At 41.1% G+C, this 21,789-nt stretch overlaps 1 protein-coding gene across 2 annotated transcripts; it reads left to right on the top strand.

Moving 5' to 3' along the window:
- The first annotated feature begins 9,767 nt into the window (after positions 1–9,767).
- Positions 9,768–13,473, top strand: atf5b (activating transcription factor 5b). Of its 2 annotated transcripts, XM_070971195.1 has the most exons (4): positions 9,768–9,989; positions 10,683–10,904; positions 11,256–12,444; positions 13,084–13,473. In XM_070971195.1, the coding sequence occupies exons 2-4, from the start codon at positions 10,766–10,768 to the stop codon at positions 13,268–13,270; spliced, it is 1,515 nt and encodes a 504-aa protein (XP_070827296.1). In that variant the 5' UTR covers positions 9,768–9,989; positions 10,683–10,765; the 3' UTR covers positions 13,271–13,473. The 2 variants fall into 2 exon arrangements, with proteins under 2 accessions (XP_070827296.1, XP_070827297.1); XM_070971196.1 differs by lacking the exons at positions 9,768–9,989; positions 10,683–10,904 and adding an exon at positions 10,954–11,051.
- The last annotated feature ends 8,316 nt before the right edge of the window (positions 13,474–21,789 follow it).

Genomic DNA, 21,789 nt, shown 5'->3' with positions numbered 1-21,789 from the left:
GGAGCTCATTAAATCTGCCTCCCCATCTCTGGCTGATGAATTCTTTATTAAAACAATATGTTCACCCTGAGCTCCTACAAAGATATGTAAAAGTTCAATTAACTGGGGCTTGATGATCTCAATGAGATGATCTTTTACAGCTAAAAGCTCCCTGAACACGGTCCACTGGAGCCTTTCCAGAGCCATAGTACACACAGAAAACAGTGAGGGAACATCCACCAGCGAATAACAAAGGGAAGTCAGACACTGCATGGGGATTTAGATGTTCAAAGGAGCAGCTTACGCCTCTGGGCCATGCAGGGCCCTCTTGAGTCGGAGAATGAAATCTGTTGTTTAACAAGCCTTTATTGGAATCCACACTTCTACCAAAATGTTGAAGATCAGGGACAAACAGAAAGCCGCAGCGGCGGTACATGAGCCAGCGATGAGCGCAATCCTACAGAAGTTTTTTAAGGAAGGCCATATCAGACTGTATGATGCCCGTATTGGTATAACAAAATCCACGGGTTGTGTGTTTGTCTGTGTGTGCGTGTGTGTGTGTGTGTGTGTGTGTGTGTGTGTGTAGGTGTGTGTGTGTGTGTGTGTGTGTGTGTGTAGGTGTGTGTGTGTGTGTGTGTGTGTGTGTGTGTGTGTGTGTGTGTGTGTGTGTGTGTGTGTGTACAGAGCCTGAGCAGGGATATGTTGAGCTTCAGGTGGTGGATATAGTAGAGAGCTGCCTTTGATTTCCTCACTTCTTGTAGCTGCGTAGTTTCTAGAGATTAATGAAACGCCGCCTTGGTGAGTTTCAAGTGTCCCATGGGTACTTCAGAGACCCGGACACTGCCTTTTCGCTTGAACATGCTTTGTGTGAGTTAAGATTTAAAGGAAAACTCCCCCTCAGATACTCTTACGCTGTTATCTCCATTTTGTCACATTCAAAACACTTGGTTGGTTTTTTGATGACTTCTTTGTTTTAATTTTAAATTGTGCCTTCTTTTCTGAAACCTGACCACTATGACCACTCATCACTTTCATCTTACTGCATCATGGAAGATTTTTTTTCTCATCATCTTTTCTCTAGGGATGACACTGTCTATCTGCTGGTGGGTCCATCACTCCAGACTGAAATGTCTTCACAGCGACTGGAGGGATCACCATGAAATTTACACCGGACGGTCATGATGCTCAGAGGATGAATCCTCTGACTGAGGCTGACATTTGTGAAACATCTTTACGACCACTGGATGGATCTCCATAGCATTTGGTTCAGACATTCATGTCCCCAGCAGGATGAATGTCTTTGGAGATCCCTTAACTTTTCATAGCGTCATCATCAGTGTGTGTTTGTGCAGCTGTGAGAGTGTGAACCAGCCACTCTGCAGTATGAACGCTGTCATTACGACTGGTTTGGACGTTCCCTCGGTGCTCGGCTCCCTGTCGCAGAGATGAGGAGAAAATGACTCTCCTTCACATGTTCTCCTCAGGGAACATTTATCAAACACTTATCCAAAACTGTTGTTTATGACCAAATACCTGAAGAACAAAAATGTCATTCCCATGAGCCTCAGCTGGACGTTGCATTAAGGCTAATTATCAAATGCTGGCATGTTAACAAGCTAAACTAAATATCATTTGCGCTTAGCATCAGTATGTTGGCATGCTTGTGTTTGCATTGAGCTCAAAGCAGCACTGTACAGCCTCACAGAGCTGCGAGCAAATCTGCAACCTCTTTCAAATCATCTTCCTACAAATGCGTGTCTGTGGGTTGAAATAAGGAAGAATAAGACAGGTCAGTGCACTAAAGTTCATTCCCATGAAAAACCAGTTGAATATTCTTACAGAAAAGGCTGATTTTGTCATGTGCTTTAAGAAAATAATGCTTATACATTACATTTCCCAGAAGGCCTTTTGACAGCGCCAAAGAAAAGTGTGTAAAGTCAGAGGTGGATGTACTGTATGTATTACTACACCAAATGTCACAATATTGTCGTTCAGCACAGAAATATAACAATGTCTCTCAGAAAAACAGTGTAACAATTCATGTTGCAATTCTTGTTTATTGTTGCAGCTGCTTGTTCCTGATTGGTTGGTTTCTCTGGGATGATGACAGAAGGATCTGTGGTGAAAGCCCAGTGGAGCAATGACGTATAGAAACGCACAGCGCTGTCAGTGCACCGTGGATCCGATTTTCAACCAATTCATGTAATGAAGTTATTTAAACTAAGGATCAGGAATAGAGAGCAGGCCTCGCTTTAATCCATTCCCAGTGGATCGCATGACTGCGTCTCTGTGAAGGTATAGCTTGTAGAGACGAATACACTGCAGTTCTCTTCAGAGCATTTTAGCATCTTTCAGGTCATTGTTTTCATTTTCCAGCTTGCATCTTTCCTGTTTTGGTTCAGTGTCACCTGCTCGTTTGTGGCTGTGACAGGCAGCTCTTTTAACACAGCTCTCATGGTCAAGATATAGAAAAAAATCTGAAATGACTCCTAAAACCACAACTTGTTGCTGCTATGTGGATTTTTCTTTTTTTCTGTCTTTTAACTCTACATTTTTCTGAGAACACAAAATGATGCAAAACAATGTTCAATCTTCTCCTGGTTAACCTCAGGTTGACTTAAACACCATCAGGGAACCCTCATCTGTGCTGCTGTCTCACCTGCATCCAGCTGAAAAGCAAACCAACCCCCAGCCTCTGTTCCCCTCTCTCATGTTGTCAGGCTGTGGCTCCTCAGCTACCACGGGGCTCCTGGTGGAGGTGCTGAGGGAGCAGGGAGAACATTGTTTGAACTACGGTAAAACACAGCTCCCTTCAGCTCCCAGATCAAAGGCAGAGGATTACCAACAGCCTGCTGTAATGAGACCACAATGACTTGAAATCGCTGGGACGGCTTGGTACACTCTCCCCCAACCACAACATCGTTACGAGAGGCTGTGGTGGAACACCCTGAGAAAGACAACAGTAATCTAGTAATGTGGGTTTCTCTGGATGTAAACTCATGTGCTCTGCTCGATTCTCTGTGTGTGATCAGCAGTTAAAAAGCTTAATAAATACTCGATTTGATAGAGTCAGTATTCTGCAATGAAAGAAGAATAGAAAAAATGTTTTTTAACCATCACACCTTTTTTCCCTCAGTCCACTGACACTGATGGCCCGTCTCAGTCAATAAACCTCCTCACCTGTCCACATACATTTGCCTCATTTAATATACAGTATAAGACACTGTGTGTGTGTTAATGCTCATATCATCATTATAAGTGTTAGTAGTTTTGAAGGTCAGTGCTGATTTTATTGAAGTGTTTTTGCTTTTTAAGGTAAGGCTGTTGACACTCTGCCTTTATTGTGGTAGTGACAGCATAGACACACACAGGAAACACAGGGAGAGAGGGGGAAGGATGCTATGCCAGCACACACCCCACAGCTCTGAAAATGAGATTTTTTAAAAACAAGTCCCCAATTCAGCTTCCCCTTCACTCCCAGTGAAGTGCTCATTTTTGTTGAATTTAATTCAAATGTTGCATTAAAATGTGTTTGGGGTTATAGTCGTCTCACCATCGTCTCTAAAATAAATATGTGATGAAACAAAGCCGATGTGAAAACACTGCATTGCATCTGATTTTAGTAAAGAGCCACAATCTATCAGTGGACCAACATTTTTTTAGCTGCTCTGTTGTTCTGGAAGAAAGACCCCTCTCCTTTTGTCTTCCTTTTCTCCCCCAGTCAGGGCTCTGTTTTCCTTGTCTGAATCAAGGGCCGTATGCTGTACGCATTACAAAATCTTTTGAGGAAAAATTGTGATTTTGGGCTATCCTATATGAATAAAACAGGTTTGACTTGACTTGCTTGTGACCCCCAAATACGAAGCAGCATCTCCTTGCAACCTCTCGTCACAGATTGCATGTCTTCAAGTTCCAAGGAGCTGAATGAAAAAGTGATTTTTTCTTCCCTTATTAGACTGTTTCATTTGACTGCTTTTTTGAAGCCCGGACAGATAAAAGATCATGAGAAAGAAGTCTGAAAAATAAACACAATCTTATGTAGCAGCATTTATTTTTCTTGTTTCCTCTCCCAGCATTCATCTAATGAACCTTTGTGGGGGTCCGGACCCTTAGGTTGGGGGACCACTGCAACAGACTAACAATGAATTAACAGTACAATAGTCAAACCTGTAAGCTCAGTAATATTGTTACTGTGGTCAGGGCCCATTTTTTCCACTCATTTTGTGTGAGTGTTATTTTTATTATATACTTTTCAGGGGTCAATCAAAATGATGTTTTTTCCCTGCAGTTAGAAAAAATGGAGAAGATGTGTAAGATGATTGTGCTTTTTGGAGAAATGTCACATTTTGAGCAAATATTTAAATAAGCAGAAAATGACCTTTGTTACGGTGTGTGGCTGTTTCCTGTGGTTTCTCTACTCTCATGCACATGCATGTTTTTTGTTTTGTTCAATTTGTTTGCAATCTTTAAATCGACAAATCTGTGAAATAAGCCGAGCTGTCATAATGAAACAGATTTCATAATGAAACCCGCAGCGATCATCGTTTCATCATCTAAAGGATGTTCATGGCCAAAGCAATGGGTTAATTCATTCATGTTTATTCATGTTGCTGTTGTAATTTGCATTTGTAAGCAGAAACAATGTAACAGCAATTAAATTTTCAGACTCACTGTAAACAAATATAGATATTTTCAGTGTATTTGACATTGTGCTTTGTCTCCTAACGAGCGCTTAGAGTAACTGATACAATCTCATTGAGCAGTGATGAAAGCAGCCGTGTGTATCATGGGGATTGGATCAAATTGTCTACATTTGATATTCTTCCTTGCTCCCTGTGCACCGCTATTATCATCACTATCTCAGGGTCTAACATGTTCATTTAGGTTCATGTTTGAAGCAAATTAATTCATTTGCATTTGTGCAGTGTGAGTATGTGTGTGTTTGTGCCGCTGTGTGAGTGTGAACCGGCGGCTCTGCAGCACTGTTGTATGAACGCTGTAATTACGGCTGGTTTTGACGTTCCCTTGGTGCCCAGCTCCCTATCGCAGAGATGAGAGGAGAAAGTGACACCCTCCCTCACATGTTCTCCTCAGGGAACACTTATCAAAACAATACGCCAGCCGTCATTCAAACACAGCCCTGCATACTTTACCACTTTGAAGTCTCCCCATCCTGTTGTTTTTTTAATCCCCCTCGCCTTTTCTCTCAATGTAATCCCACTGTAACTGCAGGGATTCTTCTCAATTCAGACCATTTGTTCAGACAAATACAACACTTCATCAACAAATAACAATATGTTGAGACTAACTACTGAATAGGAGGCTAAATCTAAATGGGTTCAAGTGCTGGCACTGCCATGCATCTCTGCCTCTGTGTTGCCAATCCCTGTAAAAAGTTAATGTAAGCAGGATTCACAGGGAGCTGCTGGTGATGAAATTATGGTGTAACTGATACCAATGTGCCATAGTAAAGGAGTGCATGGCCGTCTGTGTCTTTGAAGGAGGCTCTTCCCATCCCACGATGCACTGCTGGAGAGGGCTCCTGTATGGTTGTACAGTATAAACGGACAGATGGAGGGCAATACTGCACAAAAAGCAGGCAATCGTTTCGCCGCAATACAGAAAAAGCCTGCAAGTTAAGGAATTCATTGTGGATCCACTATTGCACACAACACTGAAATCGGTGGACTCTACTGTAAATGTATGTATACAGTATGCAGTATGGGAGGTTATGTTTGTGGCAAGGTCACTGAGATTTTTAATTTTTTCATATACACATATTTATATTTTAGTTCTTTAAATCAGAGGCTCATAATTTTATTTTGAGCAAGTCAAAAAATAAAATAGTGAAATTTATACTTTGCTTTATAATTCCAAATATAATTGAGTTAATAATTCTAAATGAGTGTTTTCTTTTCCCCTGTGGATGGTTACTCTTAAACTTAGGAAAACACTCAAATGCTGTTGATACATTCATAACTGATCTTAATAAGGGATTGGTTCGAGGTTATAAAACAGGTTTCATATAAAATTCTTGCAGGGGCATTGCACATATCACCACTAGTTCTCCTGATCTCTGCGACCTACGATGATTACAAATTCATGCGCGACTAAAGAGGTGCATCATGCATAATAAAAAACTGCACTGTCTGCAAAAATAGCAAGACGAACACCGTAAACAATGGGGGTGGAAGAACTCTGAGGGGGAGGCCATAAAACCCACGGCTACAGGGATGCCAAAAACATGTTTTTGAGAGGGGTGAGCCAGTGTTGCCTATTACTATAGCAACAGGAAGACCTGGCTGCTTCAATCAGCTTTTGGTTTGTCGGGGAGGCAGAGGATAGGCAGAGGAGCTCCAGCCAGGGAGCCGCACAGAGCCGTCCTGGTTTTACTAATGAGGGCAGCGGGACAAGCGGGGTGTCAACCAGCCTGTCCGACCTCCACACATCCTACCTGTCACACCGCCTGCCAAGCCACACAAGCAGTCTGGAGGTCAGGTGCAGGAAACACACAGAGAGTGACAGCCCGGGGGCCGACACATCAAATACACTTGATAAGAGAAAAGCTGTGATGATTGGCTGGTGTGGTAAAACACTTGTTATCACTTTACAGATTTGAAACCTGAGGCAGAAGTTACAGACGGATTATCAGACACAATTCAGCAGAAAAAAAGTGGTTAACACACACATTTCATTTTCTTTAAATTGCTGTCACCTGAGAGCAGCAGTTTTATTGCCACTGTGCGTCAGCTTCACTCCATCATGTGTCTGTTTTACTCTATGTCAGCTGGAATTGACTGTTGTTAAGATTATTAAAAACATCCACATCTGTTCTGTGGTTAACTTTCATGTCTTTAATGTTTTACTCCTGCAGTGATTGCTGTTGTACTAGATTTCTTGTTTTTCTACGGTTCATTAAAGCTCATCATTAAATGACGCTTCTGTTAAATAGAAATGGCGTTGCTGGAACAGAGATGATGATTTGTAACGGCGTCAGAGTGGAGAGTGGCTGGTGAAACTGTACGGAGAAGCACATTTTGTGTGTGTGTGAATTGGTCTGGATAGAATTATGTGTAGCTATAACACACACACACACACACACACACACACACACACACACACACACACACACACACACACACACACACACACAAAGATTGGTTTTGACACTTTGATTTAGACATTTTAATTCTATTATAGGCAACATTTTAACCCAATTTAACTCAATATATGATATTGATTTTTTTAAAAACTTTTTTGTTGTTGTTTTTTGGTTTTTGTTCTTTACAATATTTGTTCCATAATATCAGTCATTATTCAGTTAAACACCAGCCTCCACTTCCGGCTGCCCGCAGGTGGAGTTTCAGTTGTTGACGTGCGCACAATGTAACTATGACTACAATACAATGTGTTATAAACCATTTATTAAACATTTATAAACTGCTTATTAATGCTAAATGGTTATGTTGGTAAAGTGTATTATTAAGATGATTATTATTATTATTATTATTGTTCTCTTATTTACTGACTTTATAGATCATTTTACAAAACTGTGCTAAAATAGATGATGGTGAGGTGGATATATTACAATATCTCTCCAGAAAATCACATCTATTTAGTTCAATTCATCGTGCATCACGACATGACATTTGATTTAAAAAAATAGACTGCCACAGCTTCAAGAAATGACGGTACTGATATATTGATACAAAGTCAATTTTAAATAGCTGTGTGTGTGTGTGTGTGTGTGTGTGTGTGTGTGTGTGTGTAAACTCCTCACTCTGCTGGCCACTCAGTGACCCTGATCAACGCGTAGAATCAGCTGCATGTATCATGACTGTGAGTGTCTGTGAGCTGAGATTGGCTTTTATGCTGCTCATGTCCGTGTTGATTTAATTGCCACTGCTGTCAGAGACATGATACAAGAGATGTAACCATGTCCAAACACTCCAGTACAATGTAAGGAAGGTTTAATGTCCCTCATGAGCTGTTGTATAACAGCTTTTGTAATTAAAAGTTTGAATCCTGGACATACTTTGTGTTTTTGACCTTTACATGAATGAAAGCTTTTTCTGATAATCCCATCAAGAACCAGTCCCTGAATGCAAATATCAGAAAACTAGAATACAATAACCGGTCATTCTGATATTATATCACACTGATATTTTGCAGTAGTTGGTTATGATGAGCAGGCTTCCCAAAGAGCTACAAATATTTGGTTTGCTGTAACAGGTGGCACACTTGTTTTCTCTTTAACCTTTGATTAAATCTTTTACCTTGAGCATCAGAGAACCTCTCTAAACGTTTGATTCCTGCCTACGTGTCATGTCATTTGCAGATTTAAATAAAGCATTTAAAATGTGAATCTGTGGACAGGCCTGTACGTCCGACTGCTTCCTGTCTGTGTTTGCCTGAGCTTCATATCAATGTTACAGATGGAAAAATGAATGTTAGGTAAAAATATGCTCCTAAATAGTTCTAATGAGTCAGTGCAGAGGGGAGATGTACCCATGGCGACTAATTAAGTATGTCTTAAATCTAAATCTATATCTTTACGCACTCTGTATTATATTGTAGGACTAAACTCACTGTGTTACACCTAAAAAAGTCCATGAACCAAGCAGCCACTAGCTCCACTTTTCTCCTCACCTCAACTGTCCGTGCAGGCAGATCAGAACATCACTCGTAATTTCACAAAAATGTTTTCAAAAACAAAAACTTAAAAGAATCACTTCCACGATGCGCCATGCTGTCACTTACAGTAACTGTGTGTGAAAACCTCACACGGTGGTAAAGGGCACACACGGTGAACTTCATCATCTGCATCACAAGTTTGATGACGGGACTTCAGATTGGTGTAGCTTCCAAAGAATGTATGTCAGTAAATCAGAGAATATTTCACAAATATTTCACAGAGGACACACTGAGTGAGGTGAAACTAGGGGAGCAGACAGGACACAAACGACCTGTGGCTGGTTTTAACAGGCGGTTTGTGTTCTCATCTCAGCTGGAGGTCATGCTCTCTCTTCCCCACACACCGCTGGCTGTGCTGTACAGTAAACCAGCCTCAGCCTGGTGCTAATGTGTAATGATTAGCAATCAGTGGAAGAGTGATGGCAGGCCAATAGAAATGAAAAAGTTCCCCCAGATAAACCAATGGTGTGGCCACATTGTTACAGCGCTCAGCGAATCCCCTGCGGATCTGATGCAACAGGGCTGCAACTAAAGTTACACCTTCGAACTGCAACAGCATGTCCTTCCGCTACGGCACTACAGAAACTAGTCCCGGCTACGCCGTCTGGTGAATTACACCTCAATCCTATCCTCTGTCTCTGTTTAGAATTAGCTTTAGGGTTTTAATAATGTTTTTAATGTGATGTTTTATTATGTCGATCATTACAACAGTTAGAAAAGACGTATGTTTTCCTGACTGACTTTTCCCACCAAGCTCCGACGGATGGATATTTTAGTTATAATAATTAATCTTAATTCTTTCTGCAGCATCCAAAGAAAGCACACTTGCTATACAAACGACAAAAGTAACTATGAGTAATTTGTATAGATATATATAATTTATTATTTGTTCTATTATTGCCATAAATGATTGAAATGAATTAAAAGTAACCATGTCAGTAAAAATCGGAATATTGTAAGGCAGTGAAAAGAGGAGCGCTCAGATGTGTGTGTGTGTGTGTGTGTGTGTGTGTGTGTGGTCTCTGGGTAATGGGAAAGTCCCCAGCCTCATGACGTAACGGCCGGGTGAACTCTGTAAACTGCGGAGTGATCTCGTCTGCTGTGATCAGGTCCGGGCATTAGGAGTTGGAGAAGTAGCGGATTTAAAAACTTTCTGTCCGCAAGTCTGTTCACCGAAATAGCACTTGATGAAGAGTCCCTGACCTCTAAAAGGGAAAATATGGCTTTTTAAATTGTGACTGTCGTCCTCCTCACCGTTAAGCTTCGCGTGCTTTGCTTCTGCAACGCACTTTTCAAGACTATTCAGAAACTATGGGGTAAGTACAAGCGCTTTGTAGCTTTGAGGAAGCAGCAAAGTTCGGAGAGTGATGTCTGCTCTCAGCTAACAAATGACTTTATACACTGTTTACAGTAACAGTGCAGTCAATTCAGCTCCTTTAAGACGATTTTAGCCATTATTACTGTTTTAAAGTAACAAAGGTACTTTTTAATATTGAAAAAAAAAGTGAATTTATTTGCTTTCTGTTTCTAGATACAGTGTTTTTAAGTGCGTAATAAATATTTCTGCTACTAGATTCTGTGAATAACTTTCAATATGGCGTCAACTGAAGTCTGTCATTTTGTCATTAGTGTTGTAAAAGTCTCTGTTTTATGTCTGCCCCCCCCCCCCCCTTTTTTTTATTTTTCCATGGTTTATTGTTCCTTAAAGTATGTCAGGTTCCTGTTCTGCTGGTTGTGGCTTGTTAATTATATTGTGGTGACATAAATTAATTATTGTGTCACAGCATGAGGTGACAGGTGGTAGAACAATGAAGAGTTGAGTTAATGAGTCAATTGGAACTCAATAAACCTTTAAAGTGAATTTATTTTTCCTGTTTTATGTTTAGATATTAATTATATATATATATTAACATTTAGGGGGATTTTTAAGTGCTTTAGATGATGAAATGGGGTATTTAAAGGTCAAAGTGAAAATTGTCACTTTTTAAATTTTCTTAATTTTCCCGCAGGTCTTCAGGTGTTTCCACATCTCTTTCATCCACCCAGTGTACGCTTTGTGCTTTTGAACAATTTAATCGAAGCAGACGACACAATGGCGGCATCGATCCTTCGCAGGAAAATTCCTCCCATTTCCACAGGCGAGCTCTGCGCTCCCCCTCTCCGACAGGCTAGCCACAGCCAATCACGGCCCAGGACGGGGGCGGAGCCAGCAGAGAGGCAGCACTTAATTGGTGAGTTTTGCCAAGACGCTTTTTTATTTTTCCACATCCTGAGGTCGGAGCCGCAGTGCAGCACGGGGCTAATGTCGTACAGTGAGTACAGCTAAGTGGATATTTATCGAATGCAGACGATGCTGTTCAATCATTTTCAGATGATCGGTTAGTTGTTCACTTGGATTTGTCGGATGCATTGCTTGATTTTGAACTTAATTTTTTTTTTTACATTTATCCTTTCTACCTTGCGTGATTTAAGATTTTTCCTGAATTTATCGTTTTTTAATTTCAACTATTCTGCACAAACAGCTGAATGAAAAAAATGGATTGCTTTACTGATTATATGATTATTATTTTTTATTTTTATAGGTGATGGTCACTCAGATTGGATGACGGAAAAAGTTGATTTGTCTTCATTTGTATCGACGACCGAGTCTTCTCCAAGCTCATCCCTTCCACCCTCGCCGTTAGAACAAGATGTCAAGGTGCCCTCGGATCTGGAGGTCATGACCTCTCTACTGCAGGAGGAGCTGGCTCAGCTGGAGGACTACTTCCGCTCCGAGTCCACATCCACAACAAACAAGTTGGAGAAATCCTCAAAATGTGACAAGGGTGCTCAAGCCATGGGTTCCCAGTCTTATTATCAGTTACCCTATGGCTCATATGGGACCAGCCAATCAGAAACCAGCCCTGTGGTTGTTACCTTGGCAACAGGGGAACTGGACTTGGCCAGCTTCTGTGGCGGTCCCATCGGCAGAACCAAAATTGCGCGACCCGCTCCGTACAACTACCATCACCGCTACCACCACAATAATGGGCGAAGAATCATCAGCGAGGCTGTGAAAGTCGGGGAGGAAGTTGGACTTGATACGTGGGGCTCCAGGGGAAGTTACTCAGGAAGCACAGAGTTGTCTGTGAACCACTACTCCACACTGAAGACAGTGAGCAAGAACAGTCTCGGTAGCGTGAAGAAGGTGAGAGAATGTGCTTTATCATTGAAGGAAGAGGAGAGTTATTGTTTTTCTGAAGGAATGTTTTGCAGCGAAGAGATTGCGCGAGGTTTTTGTCTGGGTGGCTCATACGACAGCCACCACAAGCGAGAGGGACAGTTGATGCACAATGTGAAGGTCAATGTAAGTTATGACAGCACGGGGCTCGAGGTCTTGCACTGCAGCAAAGATGGAGGACTTTCTGGAAGTATTCCCCAAGAGACAATGGTGGCCGGTGACGGCTACTTCCACCAGTCCATGGCCAGCACAGAGTCTTATCATAGCTTTATAGGTGACCTAGACCAGCCGTCACAAGCACAGGCTGTAGAGCCCCAACATGGCCACTACCTCTATCCAGAATGCCTTGCAGACCAAAGCTATGAATGTCTGTCGAGAGGGGATGGCGAGGGGACGCTGCTGGGCGCCCCCATCCACCGTCCCACCCAGAGGCTAAAGGATGAGCCCTGCTCCGTCAAACCAGCGCTGGTGATGGGTGCCGCCACTCTGGAAACCGGCAGTGGAGAGAGGAAGCAGAAGAAGAGAGACCAGAACAAAACTGCTGCTCACAGGTAGCTCATTACATTTTGGTTTCTAGCTCCGTCCTCTCTCTGTGTTTTCAAAACCATGCATGAAACTTAAGAAACATGTAAAAATCATTGCTGTCGTCAGAAAGCAGAGAATATTCACAGCTAAGTCAGTTGATTTCTGAGTTCATCCAATGTTGCAGTGAATCATTACCGATCATATACTTCTTTTATCTTATCAGTCAAGTGATGATCTCTGAATACTTAATGTTTTACAGCTCTAACATGGCAGGAGAGTTGTATAAACCAACCACTCCAGTGCTTTAAATGTCCTGTAGAGTGGAGGAGGAATATGGAAAGTCCCTCACTGCCTGCCAAATTCAGCCCCACCTATCCATTTCTATAAGTCTGGTTTGTCTGTGTGGGAGACTCATTTCTTCACATCTGTGTAAAGCATGATAGAAGTGAATTTATAATATAAGTAAGGGAAAAGTTGGAAAAAGGAGGAATTTCTAAGAGGTGAGCTGTGCAGGAGGTGGAATAAACAGCTCATCATGTTGTCTCAGGGGAGCGATGTCTGATCCACCCAACGTAGCTCAGAGGTCACGCTCACTTGACTCATTAATAAATATGCAAGGCAGCAGAAACCTGTCAGACCAACCGAAGGCATTCTCTGCTCTGCAGGTACAGGCTGCGTAAGAGGGCGGAGCTGGACTCTCTGGAGGAGGAGCTGCATGGCCTCGAGGGGCAGAATCGGGAGCTCCGTGACAAGGCGGAGTCGGTGGAGCGAGAAATCCAGTACGTCAAAGATTTACTGATCGAGGTCTACAAGGCTCGCAGTCAGCGGCTCAAACAAGATGGCAGTGCCTAAAACGCCCATGCTGACCTCACCTCCAAACCTCCCAACCAGCACCAAGAGAAAAATCAAGCAAAGAGCACCGACTGGTTTTTGTCTCACAAAATTGAAATGGTAGTTGCATGATTTTGGTAGTTCTTTTCTAAAAAAAAATATAATTGTTCCAAGAGGATGGCTGAACAAAAACACACCTTTCCTAAAAAAAAGAAAGAAAGAAAAGAAGACGTTTCCAAATGTGTGACTAAACTATAACAAGCCTTAGCGAGGCGGCTTCTAGAGGAGATGCTGAACTTGTCCGTGACCACTGTGATCCGAACTGCACTCACAGCCTTGTGATGACTGAGTTTGTGCTTGCAATGATTGATCGTTTACAAAATGCTCTTTGAATTAGTAGTAGTGATTGAATTTGCTTGTGGTTTTTGTGACACACATCGGCAGCATCGAGGCAGATCCATATTAAATATATATTTTATTTTATATTTTATTTTTACTTAATAATGTTCATTTATCATTTGCTTAAAACAATCAACTGAATAAAGGGATTGCTGGAAAAAGTGTGTAACATGCTCTACAAATATTCATTATCAGACACATTTAGAAAATTTGTATTGCTAAAATGTTGAGTATTTACACTTCTTTACCCCACTGAAATACCCAATGCATGTTTGATTTTGGAAAAGCATGTGCGAGTGTTATTTGAAGGCAATATTCTGTTAACTGCATGGCTTCAAGATCTCCACAGTTTCACTGAGTTGACTTTATTCTCATCAGCTGAGTTTTTCCCCCGCCAGTGTGATTCATGCTCAGGTTTTGGTTTTCTGCTCTGAGGAACACAGAAACTTTCACTGGCTTCTTTCCTTTCTCTTCTCTCTCTCTCGGCTGTATTTTGCGAACAAACAATCACCTGTTGACGCAACAATAAATCGTTGTTGGGTAACGGTACGACTTCATGGGAATTTTGTTTTCAATTGATCAATTTGATGTATTTGAAATTCAGGTCCTTTTAATAATCGATGTCAATGTCAGGAAATTATACATCAGGTAAATTACAGCCAAATAAACCAGTTATGTAGTATCACTGATCTCTGCCTTTGGACTGTTTTTCACTGCATGCTGTTCATTCATTCTGCAGCCATTTAAACGCCTTGCAACAACTATCCAAATTTCATGAACTGCACCCAGAACAGTACAGGAAGAGGGTGGGATTAAGAGATAGAGGGGGATGCTAAATAAACCCTCTCTGCCCCTCCCATCTGTTCGGTGCCCTGCCCATTAACTGCTGGTTCCAGCCCTGTTTTTTGGCTGCAATGCAGTCAGAGTCCGAGCTATTTCCCAGGATTCACCACTGGACGGCAGCACATCAAGGCAGGCTTTGATTGACACCTGGCCGGTCTGCAACAAAACAACCCTTTCCCCTTCAGATTTTAGGAGCTAGGAGTGAGTCGACTTTTCCAAACATGCAATAAGGAAATGTGTTTAGAGAAATACTAATGGGCACTTCTCATGTTATTTTTTTCCAATATTTCACTGCTTTGTTCCTGCACTATGGTCGAGCCTCAGGGCTGACTGGAGCGATATCAAGCTCCGGCAGTCAACAGACAACATAAGTTGCCTATCTCATCTCCCAGCTCGTGGAGGGTGCGTGTGTCTGTGTTTTAAGTGTGTATATGTGTGTGTGTGCGCGCGTGTGAAATCTCTTGATATCTCTCCTAGCAGTCGTAGGCCTTTCAAGTGCATGAGGCAATATCACACAATACTTGCAGGAGGAGGAGAGAGATGCAAGTGAACTATCAGAATAAGAAAGTACTGGGTTGACAGAGAATGCTGTTAGCTGTATTGATTCGGTTTTCTCTCTGTTTGTTGTTTGTTTGATTCGAATGCAGTGTAAAAATAGATTGTGATGCTGATATAAAATTTGTGATCTGATTTTGCAGTGTGTTCAATAAAGGTCTTTCGCTATAACATGTTATTAAACATTCCAGATTAGGGTTATATTATATATATATATATATATATATATATATATATATATATATATATATATATATATATATATATATATATATATATATATATATAATGCTGCTCCATCTTTTGTTGCAAATCTGGGTCTGTAAACAATATAATAATATGAATATGGAATAGGAAAACTTTTGGCCAAAAAAAAAAAATGGCACAAAAAAATCCAAGTCCAGGCACTCAAGTGGGTTTGAAAAATGTAAAAGGCCTTTAATTTAATGGGCTACGTTCATTAAAATTACACCAACGTGTATCGGCTTGCGCCTTCTTCAGGGTGCAGTGACACAAAGATGTCTTTGTGTCACTGCACCTTGGATTTTTTTGTGCCATTTTTTTTTTTTTGGCCAAAAGTTTTCCTCTTATTTTGATAATATGAAATATGTTCTCGAATGGGACAAATCGTGACTCAAAAACTACGAATAACCTCTAAGCAAATTTGAGGTATTTCACTAACTATACTCACTAACTTTAGTGCTGAGCCAACTAGTTGAAAAAATGGGAAATATATATAATGTGTTGATATAAACACATGAAGTAAGAAGTATTTAAAATTAATTACTATAGTATTTTAAATCATGGGTATTTATACATACACAATTAAAATCATCAGTATATACAATTAAAATAATGAGCTGCATGTGAAAATGTGAGCACATGGCACATGAATACAGGGAACCTTTAAACACAGCGACAGAGAAGTTATTCCACTTCTTGTGAGGGCATGTAGAACATTCCATTCAGACTGACTTTGTCGAGGTCCCTCTCACCACCAGGTGTCCCCGCAGGCTTAGAATAAAGGCTGCACTGGAGCCATGCGTGGTTGTTTTGAAAATTGTGATTTCTACAGTAAACCCTGCAACGTAACACAAACTGTGAACACACAATACTCCAATCCACATGTTTTGCACACAGTTTGGTTTCTAATGGGAATCAAATGACCTTTAAGATGAATGTTATCAATGCAGGAACATAAAGAGGCACAGCAGCAAAAACAAATACAAGAACAGATGCTGATTTGATGGAGTTCCAGATTTTTAGGAGTGAATAGATACATCTTCCTATGCTCATTTCTCAACTCTCACTTTTCAAAGCGGACATGGTTCTTTGTCAACATTTCATCAGTTCATCTGTGCATTAAAAATTGCTGAACATTTCACATATTTCTCACAATCTCATACCATACCATACATCTCTCACTCTTCATACCATTCCACTTTGACAGTTATTATGAAACTATTTCCTCCCTCGTTGCACCAACTGGAAAAACACTGACAACACACTCTGCATTACAAGATGTTAATTATGAAAGCAATTTCTTAGGAAAACAACAATAAAACCTTTTTATTTTATATGGTGTATTACACTCCCAAATGCATACACTGCATACAGTATATATAAAGTTTTAGAAAATAAAAGATTACCCACAATTTAGCCCACATTGATTACTGCTGTGGAAGATGAAGTTTCATTTGAAATGTACTTTTTTAACAGTCAGACTGTCTGTCGATTGCTCACCTAGCAAACATTCCTCTGTGTCAGTTTAGCTTTGAACTGTACCTCCGTCGTGTTGTTATAGTGCAGATGTGAACACAGTACAAATATGTGTGTGTTTTGTGTGTGTGTGTGTGTGTGTGTGTGTGTCATCAAAAGAACGTAACCCAACACCATGCTTGTGTGTGTTTGTCTGCACGCCTTAAAGACTTCCAAGGAACTGTTTAGAAGTTGTGGGCGTTGGGAAACCTTCCAGGCATGAAATGATTCAGCCTGGTAAGGTGTGTTGTGCCAACCTGTTCTCACGCTCAACTCATCACATACAGACACTTCATCAGGACCCCTTGGCGCCACTTTCTAAGGCATGGGGTACCACTTTAGGGTCATGTTTCAACGTGCAGCGTCGCCTGATAGTTCTGTAGTTCCACAGCCATCCCATAATCACTCTAAAAGGGTCAAATGAGGTTGTATAAAGAGTGAGAAAAGTCCATATTCAAGCATATGTGATGAGTTGGGAGGGAGAATGTGCACATGGCCATACCCACCACTGAGGTTTCTGAGGTCTGAACCTCAGAGGGTTTTCTAAGGTGGTCTTATTAAAACTAGTTTAATGATTGCCTGAAAAAAACTTTGTTTTGTGTGGCAAAGATATTGTACAACGCTCTTCTGATCGCTGTCATCGCTTGTGTGTGTTTGGGTGGTGAAGTGGGTGATCTTCTCCACTCAACATGGCAGTTCTTTGTCAACAACATGAGGAAACTGGATAGACAGCTGAATGCATGTGAAGTAAGCGTGACACCACTAGAGAGTTTACAGAAGGACTGCTTGTGGTTCAGTGCCATTCATCCCCAGACTTGCATGTATTAGCTTGCTAACATTAATTTAATCCATCCAATGGTACATTGATAAATAAAAAAACAAAAATAATGAAATACTTTTTTGTTTCCTTTTGTGTAAAGGATTGGAATTTATGCTAAAGTGAGGTATGGCTGTTTATTCCATCACACCCTCACACCTAAATGACGGAATAGGTTAATCTTCAGTGACACCCAGCAACAGGCATTGCAGAGCTCCGTCACATCGGACCTTCGTCCTCACATGGTTAATGTTGTGAAATGTTTACATGCTGCCTAGGTTTAGGCACCAAAGCTACTTGCTTAGGTTTAGGAAAAGATTAGGGGGTAATGTAAGTATGTTACTGTTATGTATGTGGTGTAACATAAGCTCTTGAAATAAGTCAGTGTTGAGCAGCGGTTTCATGCTGGACATGGGTGAAGAGTCCCTTGTTTGTTTGAAAGTGTTGTTTTTGTTTGACCCATCCATCCACCCTACCTTCCTCCATATGTGGACTTTCTTGCTCTTTATCCTATATCACCTGACTTCCTCTGTTACTTCTGTCATAATTAATACAGCCAGTAAAGGCCGTGCCTAACAATAAATGTAAATAACCTGATCTCGCAGACAACCTATGCAGCCTTTTTTCTGTTGAGGATGGGCTGCATATTCTTATTGTCATTGCAAGATTATCTTAGTGGAAGTCAATAACATTTGCATGTTCATATAAACTGACCCTGTGTTTGCTTTCTCCAATGAGATAGATGAAAAAAATAAATAAATAAAAAAAATAAAAAAATCAAAGCTCAGCTTTGCGAAAGGGAAGAGACACAGGACAAGATGAGGGCATGAGAGAAAAAGAAAGAGAGAAGCTGATGGAGATGAGGGAGGAAGAGCAGGTACTGCCAACTGACCCAATCCAATTCAAACTGTGTATTTACCAAGAGACGTATGTGTGCCTTGATAATTACAGTGGAAGCTGTAGGCTCAGTCTAACAACACAACACCCAACATGATGAGAGTGTAATAATAGAATATTATTGCATAAATGCAATGTTGTATAACACATTTTGCTTATGTTTATGTACTATTTGACACACATTTCTATAATTCACATGCCAAATTATGCAAAGTTAGCACAAAGATGAAATAAAGAAGGTTTACTAAAGAAACAAAGGTTTTGGCAGGGAAGACAAGCGTCACAGAGGAAGGGACAGGCAGTGAATGCAGAGGGCGAGAGAGAACGAGGAGCAGAGGACGGAGAGAGAAACGAACAGAGGGAATGTAATGTTGAAGGCAGAGAAGCTAGAGGATGTGAGGGAGAGGGAGCAGGTTATGGCAGGCAGAGAGGCACCGAGGAGGAGGCTGAGAGAGAGCACAGGACACACAGAGAGAAAAGACAGAGGGAATGAGACCGAGAAAACACACACATTTAGATCAGGGAACTCATTTTGGTCAGGGGGCATGCGCCTGAACTCTCCTAAAAAGCTCAATTTTTGGATCTCAGTATTTCTAAATCCCTGTGCCCCAGTTGTGCATCATGAAAGAGCACAGCAGTGAACAGAGAGGTTCTCAGGTATTGTGCTGAGGTCTGACAGTCAGTATGAGAGGGATTGTCATTGTTCTGTCAGATTGTGCTTGGCCATACTGGCTAATTCTCCCCAATGCATCACACATTGAATTTATGAGCTGCAAACCAAATTGATTCCATGGATGTTACCTTGGACACAAGAAGCTGCTCTGCTCGTTCTTTTTTATCCACAGACCAAAGTGCTGCAAACAGCATAAAGATGATGTAGCTATTCTCAGATCCTTGCTGCTAGAAATAAAAACGGAGTGGAGTATACGTGTGCTCATCTCACCATTACATAATAAGATATTTTGTGTGTAACGCCAGAAATAATCAGTTGGTTCTGCTTTTCATGACTTTGGTCTCGTTCTCAGGAATAAGCTGCCCAACGATCTGAAATCTCTTAGTGGCTAGCTTTTGCCGTAGAGTCGATAACCATGGTGCTTTGAATGAATATCAGCATGCTGTCATGCTAACAATGACAAAGCCAACACGTCGATGCATCACTAACGTGACCAGCACCATGAAGAAAAGACTGACCTTCAACACATTTCCCAATTTCATAGCGCATGCAAACAACATGAGCCGTGTCATAGTATACTGCAGTTAGCATATCAAAAAAAGTTTACTGTTGTGGACTGATAGAAAATGATGCAATACATGCACAAATGCATGCAAATCTAACAGTAACCTTGGAAGACTACTCCCAGTTAAAGAAGAAAAGGTAAATAAAGCCTGACACTTCATTCCTGACCTTGGAAACAGCAGGTGACAAAAAAATCTCCCCACAAGGTCCACTTTTTGTCCACAGTTTGTTTTCATATTTCCAAGCTCCTCAATTTCCAATTCAATTCAATTCAATTCAATTCAATTCAATTCAATTCAATTCAATTCAATTCAATTCAATTCAATTCAATTCAATTCAATATACCTTTATTTGTTATTTGTAAATTCCAATTTACAGCAGCATCAGTAAAAGATAGAATTAGGTAAAAAAAAAACAGCAAATAGATGCAAAAGAGTGTAATAAAAATAAACATGATCTTAAATTATAAATTGTATTTGCAGACTGTTATGTACAGGATGAATTGCACAGATTATTGCACCAGTTATTGCCCAGATTATTGCACAGGTAATTTACAGATGATTTACAGATAAATTATCAACAAATTACTTTCAGCAGTTCTTGTTGTGTAGTCTGGTGTATGTGCATTGCATTGTAGTCAGTGGTGTCCGTCAAAAGTCCACACAGAAAACAAGATTTATGTAGTATGCATGTGGAAATCTTTGACTTGATGGATTTTTCCACCGTGAATGCGGACAGAAATTCTATGTACAACACAGACTGCGTAAAAGAGGCATAGAATTAGTATTTTGCACAGAACTGGGTCACAGCACCAGTTAATGACCAACAACATGAGGCGTTCCAGTCAATCACGATGAAATGACATCATAAACTCTGAATTTCCATACTCCATACATAAGCATTCCTGTAGGTGGTCATATAGAGAGGCGCTGGCTAAAGAAATAAGAAGTACCAACACTGGATGATATTAGAACCAGTAAGGGAGGACGATGTGGGTGAGGGGATGTGATGCAAGAAGGGGAGAAAGGGGGGAAGAGGTGGAGGGACCACATTCAGACTCCAGTAATGTGGAGAGCAGAGGCTGAGCTGGAGCTCAGTGTTGCAGAATGGCCTGCAGCTCTGTTTGAGGCTGTGTGTATACCAGTAAGAAGGTTTTAAATTCATTATGAGCAGCTGTATCCAACCAGTGGAGGAGGTGCAGAATGAGGGTGGGGGCTGAGGTTTAAGAGGCTGGGTGAGTTTGGGGGGGGGGGGGGGGGGGGGGGGGGGCTCAGGACGCCAGTCTGGATGAAGACCAGATGAGTGGTGCACCTCTGATTTCGAGCAGTAACCTGTCACTGTACACTATAATAATAATAATAATAATAATATATAATAATTAGAGCTGAAAACACTGGGTGGGAAATCAGCCCCCTTGATTTGGATATTTCCTCCTCTGTTGAAGTGCTATAGGAGACATCAGGGGGTCGAGGTATTTCCAATGAAAAACGCTGATATTTCAGAAGATAACCCATGGACTCTGGTCATTAGTGCAACCTTCTCATAGGCTAAGGTTTGTTTTTTTTTTACTTGATTTGAGTTCAGAGGCACAAACGTCGTTCCAGTTTATTCTCAGCACACAGACCACACCAAAAGGCAATGTCAGAACTTCCCACCAAAAGAATCACATGATCGCACCTCCAGTGGAGAAAAAACAAGCACCCAGCTGAGGTGCAGTTTGGTCAGCCTCAGCAAGAAGTCATATACCGTATGTTGCCTCCATCCTTTTCTTATTTCTATGGACTCCAGGCCATGTGTTATGTGTTATGTGAAGGTATTCATGTCAGATTTGATTCAAGTCACTTATTTCATATCATTCTGTTTGTATTTGGATTGGGTGTTAATCATTTTGTTCTCTTTCACGTAGCTTAAACACACAAAGTTGGAGTGCAGCCTCATCTTTTTTATGGAATTTTAACACATACTTCACCGCAGCCACTTCTCCTTTTGAGTCTGAGCAGTGACCCTCGTTGCATGTCAATCCCCTCTCTCTCT

The sequence above is a fragment of the Chaetodon trifascialis genome, chromosome 9 (assembly GCF_039877785.1).
Source record: "Chaetodon trifascialis isolate fChaTrf1 chromosome 9, fChaTrf1.hap1, whole genome shotgun sequence".
Classification (NCBI taxonomy): domain Eukaryota; kingdom Metazoa; phylum Chordata; class Actinopteri; order Chaetodontiformes; family Chaetodontidae; genus Chaetodon; species Chaetodon trifascialis.
This window is presented reverse-complemented; position numbering and strand designations above follow the sequence as displayed.

Coding starts and splice junctions, on each gene's coding strand:
- atf5b (XM_070971195.1), top strand. CDS start 10,766: ATGGCGGCATCGATCCTTCGCAGGAAAATTCCTCCCATTTCCACAGGC. Junction 10,905..11,255: donor AGAGAGGCAGCACTTAATTG/GTGAGTTTTGCC, acceptor TTATTTTTATAG/GTGATGGTCACTCAGATTGG. Junction 12,445..13,083: donor AACAAAACTGCTGCTCACAG/GTAGCTCATTAC, acceptor TCTGCTCTGCAG/GTACAGGCTGCGTAAGAGGG.